Source organism: Moschus berezovskii, chromosome 4 (genome assembly GCF_049115385.1).
Source record: "Moschus berezovskii isolate FMDL1 chromosome 4, NW_MosBer_1.0, whole genome shotgun sequence".
In the NCBI taxonomy this organism is placed as follows: Eukaryota; Metazoa; Chordata; class Mammalia; order Artiodactyla; family Moschidae; genus Moschus; species Moschus berezovskii.
Window position 1 is genome coordinate 91,971,817 of NC_142463.1, and position 15,361 is coordinate 91,987,177.

The 15,361-nt window shown below is 49.8% G+C and overlaps 2 protein-coding genes across 9 annotated transcripts in view; one reads left to right on the forward strand and one right to left on the reverse strand.

The window, feature by feature from the left end:
• The first annotated feature begins 610 nt into the window (after positions 1–610).
• Positions 611–15,360, forward strand: WNT2B (Wnt family member 2B). The gene is made up of 5 exons (XM_055401643.2): positions 611–1,270; positions 7,425–7,645; positions 8,644–8,921; positions 9,605–9,869; positions 14,933–15,360. Exons 1-5 carry the CDS (start codon positions 1,080–1,082, stop codon positions 15,160–15,162), a joined length of 1,185 nt encoding a protein of 394 aa, XP_055257618.2. The 5' UTR covers positions 611–1,079; the 3' UTR covers positions 15,163–15,360.
• ST7L (suppression of tumorigenicity 7 like) overlaps positions 3,397–15,361 on the reverse strand; it is a 116,730-nt gene continuing 104,765 nt past the window's right edge. For 6 of the 8 annotated variants that reach the window (XM_088835574.1, XM_088835579.1, XM_055401642.2 and 3 more), the window contains one exon: positions 3,397–6,519. In XM_088835574.1, the coding sequence (XP_088691700.1) occupies positions 6,424–6,519 (96 nt within the window). In that variant the 3' untranslated portion in view covers positions 3,397–6,423. The remainder of the gene's footprint in view (positions 6,520–15,361) is intronic. The other 2 variants (XM_055401638.2, XM_055401639.2) reach the window with 2 other exon arrangements.

Consider the following 15,361-nt stretch of genomic DNA (forward strand, 5'->3'; position numbering starts at 1 on the left):
CGCGTCCGGCCCGCAGGTGTGCTTCTCGGTTTTGGTCATCGCCGGCCGGCAGGCGGGACCTGTGTCTAAACGGGGTGTGTGGGTGTGGGTGTGTGTGGGGGAACCTATGTCTAAACGCTGTGTGTGTGTGTGTGTGTGTATACAAGGGGCAGCGGGTCGTCGACGAGAGAAGCCCCTACCTGAAGTTGGCCGTGTGTGTGTGTGTGAGAGAGAAAACCCGGGGCAGCGGGTGGGTGGTCGATGAGAGGAGCCCCTACCTGAGGTCGGCTGCCGGTGGCGCCCGCGTTGGCGGCGTTGGAAAGGGAATCAAGATTCTCCCGCAGCTCCCCGCCGCAGAGTGTCTACCCATTTCACAGAAGCGCAAGAACCGAGGGGAGAGAACCCGAGGAAATGCCCAAGTCCTCGGTGGCTCACTCCGTTGTCACTGTCGGCTAGATGGCTGTAGGGGGAAGTGTCTGCAGCTCCCCTCCCCCGGCCCCCTGTCCGTCACCCACGGGAGCTGGGGCTGCCGAATGCAGGGCGCTAGGACCCGGTGGCGCGGCGTGGGCAGGGGCTGGGTGCTGCGGGCGCAGAAGGGCGCCACTGCGCCCAGTCAGTCCCGAGCAGGTGGGGGCGCGGCGCGGGGCTCGGGGCGCCGAGGGGCGGAGGCGCCGCCACACCTAGGGCGCCGCGGGGCGCCGGGAGCTGGCGCGGGCGGAGCCGCCCTGAGGGCCGCGCGTGTCCGGGGCTTCGGCCCCGCCCCGCGCCGTCCAATGAGAGCCCGCGGCCGGAGGGGCTGTCCGCACACTCTGTCCGCAGCCCCACTCCGCGCCGCCGACCCCCTGACACCGCATCCCTGCCTGGGCAGCTCGCCCCAGATCCCGAGGTCGGCGCGGTGTCGTCGGCTTCCAGACACCGCTCCCTGCGCCCCTCTCCGGGACCTGGCGCCCCGGCTCCTGGACCCTAGGTGCCCTTAGGTCCCCGGCCGGCGGCGAGCCTTATGGCCCCCCAGGGGGGTGAAGTGGGAGCAGCCTGAGTACCCTCAGCCGGTGCCCCGTCCACGCCCCTCCGGGCCGCGTGGCGGGAGTCTTCGGGGAGCTATGCTGAGGCCGCGTGGTGCGGAGGAAGCCGCGCAGCTACCCGCTCGACGCGTCCGCGCCCCTGTCCCCGAGTCCGCGCCCAGACCCACGGCCCCCGACGGCTCTCGGGCTTCGGCCCGCCTAAGTCTCGCCTGCCTTCTGTTGCTGCTACTGCTGCTGACGCTGCCGGCCCGCGTCGACACGTCCTGGTGGTGAGTGCGGCTCTCGGGGTCGGGAGGGTGAAGTACTGGGTTAGAGAGGCCAGACGCGCCCAAAGGGAATATACAGCTCCCGGCCCCCGCTGCTCAGGAGACCAGGTTGTCGCTGTAACGGGAATTAGAGACGATCCGGGCTCGACTGTCAATGAAGTCGCCAAGGGGCGCAGGGGAATGGGGAGTGGGAATGGGGAGTGGGGATGGTGGCGCCGCTCCTTCCCCGTCCGGTGATGAGGGCGCTCGGTATTTGGAGCAGTTACGCGGGGTAATCGAAGCTTCTCAGACTTCCTCTATCTCAGCTCAGTTCTCGGAGGGCAAAAGCTACCTTACGAGTTTCTCTCAGGATGGATTCAAGGAACCAGTCGCCCATCTGGGGCCGCGGTGGCCGTCAAAGAGAACTCTGATCCCCTGAGGTTGTCCCCCGCCTGCCCTCGGGAGGTGGAGAAAGAGGCAGCTGGCAAGCTCGGACGAGCCTGTCGTTGGTCCACCCTCACCCCACCACGCAGTAAGGCTCGGGTGAGGCAGCGGTACCCAGCGCAAGGTTTAGAAATGGAATTAAGGCAAAAACTACCCCAATAACTCCCACAACTAAAACAAACAGATCACTTGGGTTTGCATACTTTAGACATTTTGTTTTCAGCCTCTCTTTTGAGGATCTCACTTCGAACCTTTATCTCCTTCTCTGATTCTTTTTTCTTCCCTAGATGTGCCCATCTCCCATCTTTTCCCCTCTAAGAACTAGAGGCTTCTAGAGTCTCAAAGCATTAAGAGATCCTCTCCTCAGATTTCTTGCAGGCCTTAGACACCAGGCATCTCACATGAGGGCAAATGAGGCAGAAGGAATTACAAATCCACTGGGTATCTGTTCTTCTGCCCCCCCTCCCCCGGCAATCTAGATGGCACCCATCTTTTTCTCCCAGAACTGAGCTGCTCTCTCTCCTCCCCCACCTCCTAGGGGCTGAGCAGGGGGAGAGTGAGACTGAGAAATGACTCAGTAGTCTTGTCTTTCCTCTTCACCCCCCAGTTAAACTGGCCTCTTGGACTGGGCTGTTACCCCCTCTACCCATGCAGTGTCCGCCTTCCTTTCCTTACTCTGCCCCTTCCCCCCGCCTCCACAGAGTGTGGTCTCTTTCCCTCTTGCACCCTGTGGCTTCTTTCTGGATTTGGAATTGTAGCTGAAGAAGGGTGAGGGGTAGCTGACTGAAGGGCCAGCGAGCTTGGGCTGCAGATTCCTATCATTTCAAGATGCGTCTTTCTCCATCCCCATCTTCCCCTGCCCTGCCCCCCTCCCTGTTTTCCTGTTTCAGAAAAATCTCTCCTTGGGATCTTTTTTATCTCTGCAGTGTTGGGGAAGGCAAGGAGGGGGGGTTCTGGATGGGGGAGCAGGGAGGCCCATATCTTACATCTGGCTTGAAACATTCTTTTAGAAAAGGAAAATGAAGAGGGGATGAGGAGAAAAGCCCTTCAAAGTTCGGTGTGAGATCAAAGCCACCCTTTACTTTCATGGGCTTGGTTTTGGCTGGAGACTTGTGCCTTCAGTGGCCTTGTAGACAGAGAATGAAGTGATCACTGTGCATCTTTATCCATCCCGGATAACACTTTGCTTTTAGGGACTCTTGATTGCTTCTTACCAATTTGGGAGGCAGCCTTGGTCCCCTTGCTGTTTAGGTGAGGAAGCGTCACTCTGGTAATTTCAGCATCCTGGTTAAGCAGTTCCTGAAGACCTAACCGGGGGCTCTTCCGAGTCCCCATTCTGTCCCCTTGGCTATCCTCTCTTTTCCTTTCTCCCTCTGTTACTCTCCCCCCATGTGGTTCATATTAAAGATTTTGGATAAACTCCTGGGTGAAAGAGCTAGCTAGGGAGGGAGGGAAGCAGATGAGTGAGTGATATGGAGGGATTCAGCAGTCCCTGTGAAATGGAGGAAGGCAGCAACAGGGCCAGGATGGGCAGTGAGTGCCAGGTCATTTCCGTCTGCTTGCCTCATAGGGGTCATAGCTGCAGGCCCCAGATGCCTGCCTCAGTAGTCATCACTCCTGGGATAAAGTAGAAAGCTGCTTTCCAAAGGCAGGTCAGGCCCCTAAGGTGATTCTCTCTTTCCCTTAGGGAAAAAAAGAAAAGAAAAAATCAGCTAGATTGATATTCTGTAAAACCCCCTGAAGAGACAGATGCCTATTGACTCTATGTGTATCCATGTTCCACTCAGGAGCAGAGTGTCATCACCATCACCAGTTAACAGTCTGATCTTCCTCATAGCCCTTCCCCTTACTTTCCAACCACTCCCTTCCTCTTCTGATCTTTAAGTGGAGGAGAAAATGGATGATCTCTTCTGAACAAGAAATGGGGGTCTCCTGGCATGTGCCTCCCTGTACTATTCTGTATTCTGTAGGGGCTTGGATGTCGGGAATCACAAGAGGAGGACTGTATTCAGGACTGTGGTTCACAGAAAGAGGAACAAAGTGGTATCGTGACATTAATATGTTTTTTTCTTTTGGCCTTGCCACTAGGCTTCTGGGATCTCAGTTCCCCAACCTGCACCCTCCCCATCCCTGGGGAACTCCCCAACATTAACATTAGTTATCAACAACTGCTATTTAATGAGCCCTTCCTAAGTTCCTGATACTATCGCCAAACGCCTATAAGCATAACCTTCAATTCCTAAAATAACCCAGCAAGACAGATAATATTATCCCCATTTCACACACAAAGAAACTGAAGGATAGGAAGGGCATAGTAAGAAATTCAAGTTCACACCAATTTTTGATCTTGATTGGTCTATGCCTGGTTAAGCATTGCGTGTTTCTCTTATGCTTGGAATTGAAAATAAGCTGGACTTTGGAGTCCGATGTCCTTGGTTCACCCTAGTTCTCCTTTGACTAGCCCTGATGGACAGCACTGAGTATTGTTAATCTAGCAGACCTCAATTTCTTCACCTGTAAAATGGAGCTCTCTCTCATAGGATTTTTGTGTAGAAAATGTTTTGTGAACTGTCAAGTATCATATAAATGATACTGTCTTAAGATATTCAGGGAGGATAATAGTTTTATCCTTGTGTTCAAAGTCCAATATGGGCTGGGCTAAACCATGTACATACACTGCTGCTGCGTCACTTCAGTCATGTCCAACTCTGTGTGACCCCATAGACGGAAGCCCACCAGGGTCCCCCATCCCTGGGATTCTCCAGGCAAGAACACTGGAGTGGGTTGCCATTTCCTTCTCCAATGTGTGAAAGTGAAAAGTGAAAGTGAAGTTGCTCAGTCGTGTCCGACCCTTAGCGACCCCACAGACAGCAGCCTACCAGGCTCCTCCATACATGGGATTTTCTAGGCAAGAGTACTGGAGTGGCTTGCCATTGCCTTCTCTGTGTACATACACTAGGGACTGTAAAAGAAAGGAAGTAAACAAAAAGAGGATCCCTGGCCTCATTAAAAAGATACAAACTTAAAACATCTGCAGTGTCAACAAGGAGTAAAGCTGTAATTGAAATGATGCTTATGGCTAGCTAGGATGAATATGGAGTTGGGGAATAAATCAGAGCAGTCAGGTTTTGTTTTATTCAACAAATAGTTATTGAGTACCTGCTTTGTGCCAGACATTGTTCAAGGTACTGGAGATACTGAGGTGAACAAAACAAATACAAATCCCTGCCTTCAAAGAGCAGCATGTCCTAATCACCTGGGGATGTTGGTAAAATGTCAGTTCAGTAGGCCTGGAATAGGGTCTGAGGCACTGTATTTCTAACAGGTTCCCAGGAGATGCTGATCCTGCTGTTCTGGGGACCACACTTTGAGTAGCAAGGAGCTACAGTAGGGTATGAGTCTCTTTGTGAAAGGAAGGGATAGGAACTGGTCAAAGGCAGGCAGAGAGAGCATTCTGGAGCAGGAAGCTGAGAAGAAAGTAAAAACTTCTGGAAGGGGAACAGAGCTAGAGAGTCAGGGGCATTTCTACTGGCCCATCAGCTGGGAGACACCTTAAATATCTTTGTGCCCCTAACAGCTGAACTCAGTGCTTAGCACATGGTTGGCATCTTGTAGGCATGTGCTGAATTTAGAGGAAGATAGGGGTGGGTGGACCTTAAGCTGCTTTATTGGAGGCCGCCACACTGACTACAAGGTGTTGACCATTGGAAGCCCTGGTCTGCAGGTTCTCGAAGCGGCTACTTGGTGGGGTAAGAGTGGTAGTAGAGGAAATTTTCTTCCCATAGGAGATACTGAGCAGATGTTCCCACGCTCAGCGAGGATGTAACGAGGAAGAGCCGATGTGGGCTGCAGCAGAATGGAGTTAAGTTAGACCACAGGAAGGACTTTTTACCAGAGTTTGGCCTGCCCTACTCCAGACTGTCTCATGAGGGCCGGATTACTGGTCTCCCATTCCCGTCCAACCCCCCTCTTCCCAAGCCCCAGTTAAAAAAACAAACACCCATTGCCTAGAGCAGTACTCGGGGCTGAACTGGGAAAGCAGAATGGTGGTGAGACAGGGACAGGCTCCAACTCCAACCGTCTTGATTCTCCAAACAAAGCACCGCGGCAGTGGGTGTAACTCCCGGCTGTGCGTCAGGCAGCCCTTTCCGGCCTGGCCCAGACCAGGGTGTTTATTTTGTTTGTTCCTGGAAGCTGTTGCCCTGATGGACAGTGCTGGGGACGCTGATTCCATGGGATTTGCTAGTGGTGGACCAGCCCTCTCACCCCTCCCCGGGACAGATGGGCCCCATCAGCCCTGCTGAGTTCCACAAGAGGCAAGCATCAGCCCTCCTTGTGTTTGTTTGAGTTGGTGTCACCAGTGGTGATCCAGTCTGTGGGTGAGGGCTGGGTTTGCTCGTGCAGGGGGAGGGGGAAGTGTTGCAGAGGACACAGAGTCCAGGGCAGTCCAGCTTTTCCCTCTCCCCTCTGGCTGCCCTCCCTTCTCCTCACCCACTTCTAGGCCCATTCTGGGGCCTTTCCCAAACCACAGGCTCATTCACAGCTCAAATCAAATCTTTTCCGTCTGTAGCAGCAACAACCCTCCAGGGCCCCCACCTGTGCAGAAAAGGGGCATGAAGGCATCCCTTGATGTGTGTTGGGACAGGAGAATAAAGAATTCCCAGCAAATCCAGGGCAGTGCTGGGTGCTGGAAACAGAGAAAGGGAGTGGGAAATGAGTATATAGGTCAGATCTCATTTGATGGCCTCGTGGGGAGAAAAGGTGATGATGAACTCCTGTCTTCTCTCTGGAATGTTCTTCCTGAGGCTTGTGGTGGAGTCCAGGGCTAACTGTGTTTGAATGAAGAAAAAACACTTCCTTTAGAAAATTAAGAATGACTCTAGCAACTCACATATTTTTTAGCAGCTCTCCTAATCTAATTGATCTTCTTATAATTGTTCACCTAGGCAGACTGGGGACTGGAATATGGGGAGTGTCACTCTGTTGCTTAATCTTGGCCTTTGGTTTCCCACTGCAAATAGTCCTCTGCCCATGCAGATTCATCCAGGACATTATGCCCTATAAATTGGGAGGGATGATTTTGAAAGACTCATTAGTTAAGAAAGGTCATGGGACATAGAAGTAAAGGGTACGGTGAAGGGAGTGGCATGGGGGTCTTCCTTCTCAGACCTTACCATTGGGAATGAGGACTTGTAGCTATATGGGTCTGACTGGAGCTGTAAACATCACTCAGAATTGCTCACTTATCTGTCTTCCCACTGACCCCTCCCCAGCTCCATCCTTCTTCCCCCAAACCATGCTTTATGAACCAGCTATGTAGGACATGCCTCTGACATGTGGGTATAAGAATGCTGTCTCAGACACTAATTCTGTTATTTTTCCAAGAGACTCTTAACATTGATTAGATAAATAGGCAATGGGGTTTGTGTGACATGCCCATAGCGTCTGTGTACGTGACACATGCCTGGCCTGTGTTTTGGGAGTGTGTCCCTTTGGTTTTTGGCTGGGGAACTGGTGATGGTGGGAGACCACTCAATTACTCTCTCTGAAACAGATGATTTCTTGAAGGCTTGTGGGGATTGGTTCTTCCCTGTGACCTTGGGGAATATGGGTTGGAGGAGGGGGAAGGAACCTCTAAAGGTCTGAATGCCAAACCTTTCCCCTCGTTACTCCCCCCACCCCCGGATTGCAGAATAAAGCTGGATGCTCTGACAGGGCCCTCTCCACCTTGCAGGTACATCGGGGCACTAGGGGCCCGTGTGATCTGTGACAATATCCCTGGGCTGGTGAGCCGGCAGCGGCAGTTGTGCCAGCGTTACCCAGACATCATGCGCTCCGTGGGCGAGGGTGCCCGAGAATGGATCCGAGAGTGTCAGCACCAGTTCCGCCACCATCGCTGGAATTGTACCACCCTGGACCGGGACCACACTGTCTTTGGCCGTGTCATGCTCAGAAGTAGGGGCTTCTTCCAGTTCCTTCTCTTTCTGTGCTTGGTTGAGTGGGTAGTGGGTGGAGTGCCTCTTTCCTACATTATGCCTCATAATTAAGAGTAAGAACTGTTGGAAACAGACCCGCAGTACCTTTGATATGTAGTCAGTGGCCCTGCCAAATCCCAGGGTTCTGGGATGACGGGTCAGTGCAACAGCATTCCCTGGTACCTCCATCCTTCCTTTTCCTTCCCTCCCCAAGCCCCCAGCCTTCAGACTTCCATCCATGAACTGTAAGACTGAGGATTGGAAATGGCTGCTCTGTTCTTACCAACACCATCACTGCCCTCAGCCCAACACTCCCAACATTATAGTAATGGGAGCAAGAGATAAACAGAAAGGTGATATGTAAATATTTGGAAAGTTGGCGGCTTGGACTTGGCTCAGCAAAAGAGCTAAGCAGAGCTAAACAGTAAACTAGGAGAAAGGGAACGAGATGAGAATCTGGAGGTGTCAGAGGGACAAGAGTGATGATTCATCAATCCCCAAAAGGAGGGAAGGAAGAAAGCTGGCTGGAGAAAGTAGCCTATCTCTTCAAACAGGATGACCCCTGGGCTGGGGGCTCCATTGTAGGGGAACTGTCCAGCAGAGTGGGCCTGAAAAGGCCTGGAATGTGAACTGAGGCTGACTTTGCTAAGCAGGGGTTGGCACTCAGTGGGAGGGAATGATTCACTGTGAAAGTTTTCAATGGCTGGACCCAGGGAGTTTGGAAGGAAGCAGGAGTACAGGTCAGCCCAAGAGGTCAGATGTACAAAAAGAAGATAGAGAGTTATGAGGGCTGAGAGGAAGAGGGTAGACACTCTGGGGAACGTTCTCGGAAGGGAAGGGTACTCTGAATAAAGGAAGTATAGGGGTTTCCCTGGGAAAGAAAAGGAAAAGAGGTTTTAGAGTTGGGGTCATGTAGGCTGAAGAAGCGGGACAGACGAGGGCCTCTGTCCTGAAACACGCTTCTCCTTTTCTCTCTAGGTAGCCGGGAGGCAGCATTTGTATATGCCATCTCATCAGCAGGGGTGGTCCATGCTATCACTCGTGCCTGTAGCCAGGGTGAACTGAGTGTGTGCAGCTGTGACCCCTATACCCGTGGCCGACACCATGACCAACGTGGGGACTTTGACTGGGGTGGCTGCAGTGACAACATCCACTATGGTGTTCGCTTTGCCAAAGCCTTCGTGGATGCCAAGGAGAAGAGGCTTAAGGATGCCCGGGCTCTCATGAACTTACATAACAATCGCTGTGGTCGCACGGTCAGTACTCACGTCTGTGCATGTACATTCGTATTTTCTGGGGATGGCTAGTCTCTATGATCATGGAGTGAATGTGAAGGTAGAAGGGCTGAAGTTTTCTGGATTACCTCCAAAAGCCCCAACCCTTGGAACAGGAGCAGTAGACGCAAGGGACCTTTGGGAATGCCAAGGTTCAACCTGGAGCATAAAGAGTCTTCACATAGGTGGGAATTAAGGAAAGGTGGAGAAAAGAAGGGAAATAACTTTTAAAGAAAGAAAAGAATCACCTCCTAAAGTCTGAGGAGGATTAGAGCTTATTCCAGTCAGTGCACTGCCTTTGAGCACCCCCTATATGCCTAGCACTGTGCTGGAAAATGACATGCCACAAAAGCAGAAGGCATGGTATCTTGAACTCTGAAACATAAGAATAACAAAGGATGTGCCATAGCTATGAACAGAATCCTGGGGCTTGAAAGTTCAAATGGGTTTTCATGAAAATAAAAGCACTGTTGGTCTAGGAAGGTTGCCTGGAAGAATCTGGTCAGGAAGAATAGGTGCGATCTGATTGGGGAGAGAACAGAAGAACCAATGGCTCCACCAGCCGACCAGGGCCAGCAGACCTCAGGGCACTCATGCTTTTAGTCCTAGGGATGACCACAAAGTATCCTGACAGCTTTTCACTTCACTGCGTCCCCACCTTCCAGGCTGTGCGGCGGTTTCTGAAGCTGGAGTGTAAGTGCCATGGCGTGAGTGGCTCCTGTACTCTGCGCACCTGTTGGCGCGCACTCTCAGATTTCCGCCGCACCGGTGATTACCTGCGGCGGCGCTATGACGGGGCTGTGCAAGTAACGGCCACCCAGGATGGCGCAAACTTCACGGCAGCTCGCCAAGGCTATCGCCGTGCTACCCGGACGGACCTGGTCTACTTTGACAACTCCCCAGACTACTGTGTCTTGGACAAGGCTGCAGGTGAGTAAGGAAAGCAGGTAGGGACATGGAGCCCAGGTCTTAGTGGAGGCACCTCTAGTTAACCACGGCCCATTCAGCATCAGGAGTTAGGGACGGAAGCTGGAGGAGTCAGTCAGATGTGAGAACAATCTGGTAATCAGATTACTGATTTATGCCTCAGTCTGCCAGGCCCAAAGCTGCCTAGAGAGGAGAGGACCCTGAGCTCCCTGAGACCTGAGGTCATCTATCACTCCTTTATATTCCCAGCATCTGGGAGACAGTAGGTACTGCTTGGTGAATGTTTGAATGATTCACCCATTTCAGTACCAAGCTAATGTATGGGCTATGCAGAGGCATAAGATGGCAGACCGAGTTTTGCTGCTTTACAATCTAGCTAAAGAAATAACAGGTAGACAGTGCAACTGCAAAAGAGAGCAAAAATTGTTTATTTGAAAATGTCGCATTTAAGTTGTTTCTTGAAGTGTGGAGATTATCTGAATAGCTAGAGAGGACGACAGGCAAATATTCTCCACACAGGAGTAGAATGGTAGGTAGAAAAGCACATGATCTGTTCCACAAGCAGAATGCAGGTTAACCTGATTGAGTAAGGTTTGGGGTAGGGGAGATTAAAGGTAGAAAGATAGGTTGGAAATAGACCATGAGTGACCCTGAGAGAGCTTATCCAACGTGCTGCCGCTGAAAATTCTAAAATGGAAGTGGGGAAGCAAGGAGAGAGGAGATCCCTACCAATGGCTGACCATCGGCAGAAAGCAGCAAATCATTTTTGAATCTGTTCCGTATATTTGTGATGGAATTCTTGGGACTGCTGGAAGGTGATGTAGTGTTCCCCTAGAAAAGTGGAAGTCACCATCATGGCTTGTATTTCAGGTTCAGATGGGTTAAACTAAGTACAACCTGCAGTGGAACAGAACTGCTCTTCCCCACAGCTCTCAGGCTCCTCATCTCTGCAGTATCAGCAGTCAGGACTTCAGTAAGGGGAAGCCAAAACCTTAGCTGTCTTCCACACTATTTGTTTTCACCTATCACTGTCATTCCTGGACAGGCAATTGGCTAGGAGCAGAACTGGGCACGGAAACAGGGTGGAGCTCTACCCACGTCACACAGAAAAGTAGCCTGTGTACTCTGAAGGGTGCTAGGGGCTTCCCTGTTGACTCAGACTGTAAAGAATCTGCCTGCAATGTAGGAGACCCAGGTTTGATCCCTGGGTTGGGAACATCTACTGGAGAAGGGAATGGCTATCCACTCCAGTATTCTTGCCTGGAGACTCCCTTGGACAGAGGAGCCTGGCAGGCTATAGTCCATGGGGTTGCAAAGCACTGGAAATGACTGAGTGACTAACACTTTCACTTTCAGGAGAAAAAAGGTTGAGGAAGCACTTCTGATTCTCCTAGTGATTTCCTGTCAGTTCAGTTCAGTTCCTCAGTCGTGTCCAACTCTTTGTGACCCCATGGACTGCAACATGCCAGGCCTCCTTGTCCAGCACCAACTCCTGGAGCTTGCTCAAATTCATGTCCATCGAGTCAGTGATGCCATCCAACCATCTCATCCTCTGTCTTCCCCTTCTCCTCCTGCCTTCAGTCTTTCCCAGCATCAGGGTCTTTTCCAAGGAGTCAGTTCTTCGCATCAGGTGGCCAAAGTTTTGGAGTTTCAGCTTCAGCATCAGTCCTTCCAATGAATATTCAGGACTGATCTCCTTTAGGATGGACTGATTGGATCTCCTTTCAGTCCAAGGGACTCTCAAGAGTCTTCTCCAACATCACAGTTCAAAAGCATCAATTCTTTGGCTCTCAGCTTTCTTTATAGTCCAACTCTCACATTCATATATGACTACTGGAAAAACCATAGCCTTGACTAGACAGACCTTTGTTGGCAAAGTAATGTCTCTGCTTTTTAATATGATGTCTAGGTTGGTCATAGCTTTTCTTCCAAGGAGCAAGCGCCTTTTAATTTCATGGCTGCAGTCACCATCTGCAGTGATTTTGGAGCCCCGCAAAATAAAGTCTGTCACTGTTTCCATTGTTTCTCCATCTATTTGCCATGAAGTGATAGGACCATATGCCATGACCTTAATTTTTTTAAAGTTGAGTTTTAAGCCAACTTTTTCACTCTCCTCTTTCATGTTCATCAAGAGGCTCTTTGGTTCTTCTTCGCTTTCTGCCATAAGGTGGGGTCATCTGTCATGATTTCCTATCACCAAGTTTGTTTTCTTCCCATGTGCCGTAATTCAGAGGGTTACTCTATAAATGCCTAGAAATAGTTATCCATCACCCAGGTGTAAGCCTATTCTGTCATCCTAAAACGCACCTTTGGAAAAGGATCTTTGGAGTCAGGAGGGAAGGTGACTCATCTGTGTGTGGGGTGTTCTCAGAGGCATAAATTTAGATCTCATAAAACCCAGAGTGGGGCCTGGAATTTAAAGGGTACAAGTCATCCCAGAAGGCAGTATGGATCCAGGATTTCCCTCTAGAGCAGTACAGTCCTATTGAACTTTCTGTGATGATAGAAATGCTCGACATCTGTGCTCTTCAATACAGTAGCCGTTTAGTTATGTGTGATTACTGAGCACTTGAAATATAGCTAGTGAGACTGAGGGACTAAATATTAAAATTTATGTACTTTTAATTGTGGTTTAGTCGCTACGTCGTGTCCTGAGTCTTTGTGACCCCATGAACGTAGCCCGCCAGGCTCCTCTTTCCATGGGATTTTCCAGATAAGAATACTGGAGTGGGTTGCCGTTTCCTTCTTCAGGGGACCTTCATGACCCAGGGATCGAACCTGGGTCTCCTGAATTGCAGGCAGATTCTTTACCGACTGAGTCACCAGGGAAGTCCTAATCTTTTTTTTTTTTTAATTGGAAGCTAATTATTGTAGTGGTTTTTGCCATACATTCACGTGAACCAGCCAAGGGTGTATATGTGTTCCCCATCCTGACCCTCCCTCACACCTCCCTCCCCATCCCATCCCTCAGGGTAATCCCAGTGCACCAGCCCTGAGCACCCTGTCTCATGCATCGAACCTGGACTGGCGATCTGTTTCACATATGATAATATACATGTTTCAGTGCTATTCTCTCAAATCATCCCACCCTGGCCTTCTCCCACAGAGTCCAACAGTCTGTTCTTTACATCTGTGTCTCTTTCGCTATCTCACATATAGGGTCATTATTACCATCTTTCTAAATTCCATATATATGCGTTAGTATACTGTATTGGTGTTTTTCTTTCTGACTTACTTCACTCTGTATGCTGCTGCTGCTGCTAAGTCGCTTCAGTCGTGTCTGACTCTGTGTGAACCCATAGATGGCAGCCAACAGGCTCCCCCGTCCCTGGGATTCTCCAGGCAAGAACACTGGAGTGGGTTGCCATTTCCTTCTCCAATGCATGAAAGTGAAAAGTGAAAGTGAAGTCGTTCAGTCGTGTCCAACTCGTTTCGACCCCATGGACTGCAGCCTACCAGGCTCCTCCATCCATGGGATTTTCCAGGCAAGAGTACTGGAGTGGGGTGCCATTGCCTTCTCCGTCACTCTGTATAATAGGCTCTAATTTCATCCACCTCATTAGAACAGAATCAAATGCGTTCTTTTTAATGGCTGAGTAATATTCCATTTTCCACATGTACCACAGCTTTCTTATCTATTCGTCTGCCGATGGACATCTAGGTTGGGGAAGCCCTAATTTTAATTAACTTAAATCTAAATGATCACAATTGGCTAATGGCTACTACATAGGCCAGCTCAGCTCCAGAGTATTGAAGAGGCTTCTGGTGTACAAGAGAATTAGGACCTAACATATAAAGTAGATCTAGTCTCCACACTCTAGAGCAGTGGTCCCTAATGTTTTGGTTTGTATACTCCTATGATTAAAAAAATTTGAGCATGTACCTCTTAATACATGTATATTTACTTATGAATTATGTCTATGTTTCACTGTCCTAACATGTACATCATAAAACATACAAAGCAGATACTTTAAATTGATGAGATAAAAAAATATAGAAGTACTAGTATTTTCTATCCATATTTAGTGGAATGTGGAGACTACTAATAGAAACCTGTTAATTTATTATACCCTTTTTGAACCCCCAGGCTAGTCACTTTCCCATCTCCAGGAAAGGGCTCAAGTAGATATTCTCTAGGATTCATCCTATCCAAAATTCTAGGATTTTGTGATCTGTTGGCAGGATCTCTTTGGCAAAAATCAGTCAGAATGAGGTTGTGAGCATTCTCTGCAGGGGGAGTAACACAAGAGTTCCTACCATAAAGGTTAAGGTGAGGGATATTCTTTAGGAATTCCTTAGGGAGAAGCCTCCTGCCAGGAATGCTTAACAGTTTGTCCCCTCAGATGATCAGATATTCTTGGGCTTCCCTTGTGGATCAGCTGGTAAAGAATCTGATCCCTAGGTTGGGAAGATCCCCTAGAGAAGGGAAACGCTACACACTCCAGTGTTCTGGCCTGGAGAATTCCATGGACTGTACAGTCCATGGGGTCGCAAAGAGTCAGACACAACTGAGCAACTTTTACACACACGCTTCATCTACTGAGTTAGGTGCTATTAACTAACTTGCTAGACCTCATAGCTAAGAAGTGTAGAATTGGGTTTTAATCCTAGACAATTTGACATCAGGCCTATGCTTTTAATTTTACTTTCTCGTATAGTACAACTGAATGAAATATAAACTAAGTTGTAGCAAGACTTCTTAAAATAGGTAAATTATAAGCTAAGTTTTTTATTTTAACTTTTTATTATATAAAATTTCACACATCAAGTAGAGAACCTTCACCCAGCTTTAACAGTTACGACATTTTCAGGCTAAGTTTTGAAGGGGATATGAAGATATGTATTGGTAGGGAGTACAGTGCAGGAAAAGTCAGTGGTCTTTGGGGAGCCTTGATGGTGGGAGGAAATAGGCCTGGTGCAGAGGGCAATGAGATGGTCATTTTGGCTAGTGGGTATATTTTCAGGAAACGAGATTCTTTATGGTTTCCTCATGAGGATGTGGGTAAGGGAACCCAGAGCAGCTGAAGTAGGAGGTAACTTGGTTCTCACTCTCTTCCCCAACCCAGGTTCCCTAGGCACTGCAGGCCGAGTCTGTAGCAAGACGTCTAAAGGGACAGACGGCTGTGAAATCATGTGCTGCGGCCGAGGGTATGACACCACTCGAGTCACCCGTGTCACCCAGTGTGAGTGCAAATTCCACTGGTGCTGCGCCGTGCGGTGCAAGGAATGCAGAAACACCGTGGACGTCCACACTTGCAAGGCCCCCAAGAAGGCAGAGTGGCTGGATCAGACCTGAACAGGAAAATACCTCACTCATCCCTCCACTTCAAACCTCCTGACTCAAAAGCACAAGATCTTTGCATGCACACCTTCCTCCACCCTCAACCCTGGGCTGCTACAGCCTCTATTTAAGGACTTGGAGAACACTCCAGAGGGACCCTGGTGTCCTAGCTGGTTCCTTAGCCCTGGGAAGGAGTTGACAGGGGATGTATTAT

What these genes read in the sequence shown, in the direction of transcription:
- WNT2B (XM_055401643.2), top strand. Translation starts at nt 1,080, where the DNA reads ATGCTGAGGCCGCGTGGTGCGGAGGAAGCCGCGCAGCTACCCGCTCGA. An exon ending in CGCGTCGACACGTCCTGGTG is followed by an intron (nt 1,271 to 7,424) that starts GTGAGTGCGGCT and finishes TCCACCTTGCAG; the next exon opens with GTACATCGGGGCACTAGGGG. An exon ending in TGTCTTGGACAAGGCTGCAG is followed by an intron (nt 9,870 to 14,932) that starts GTGAGTAAGGAA and finishes TCCCCAACCCAG; the next exon opens with GTTCCCTAGGCACTGCAGGC.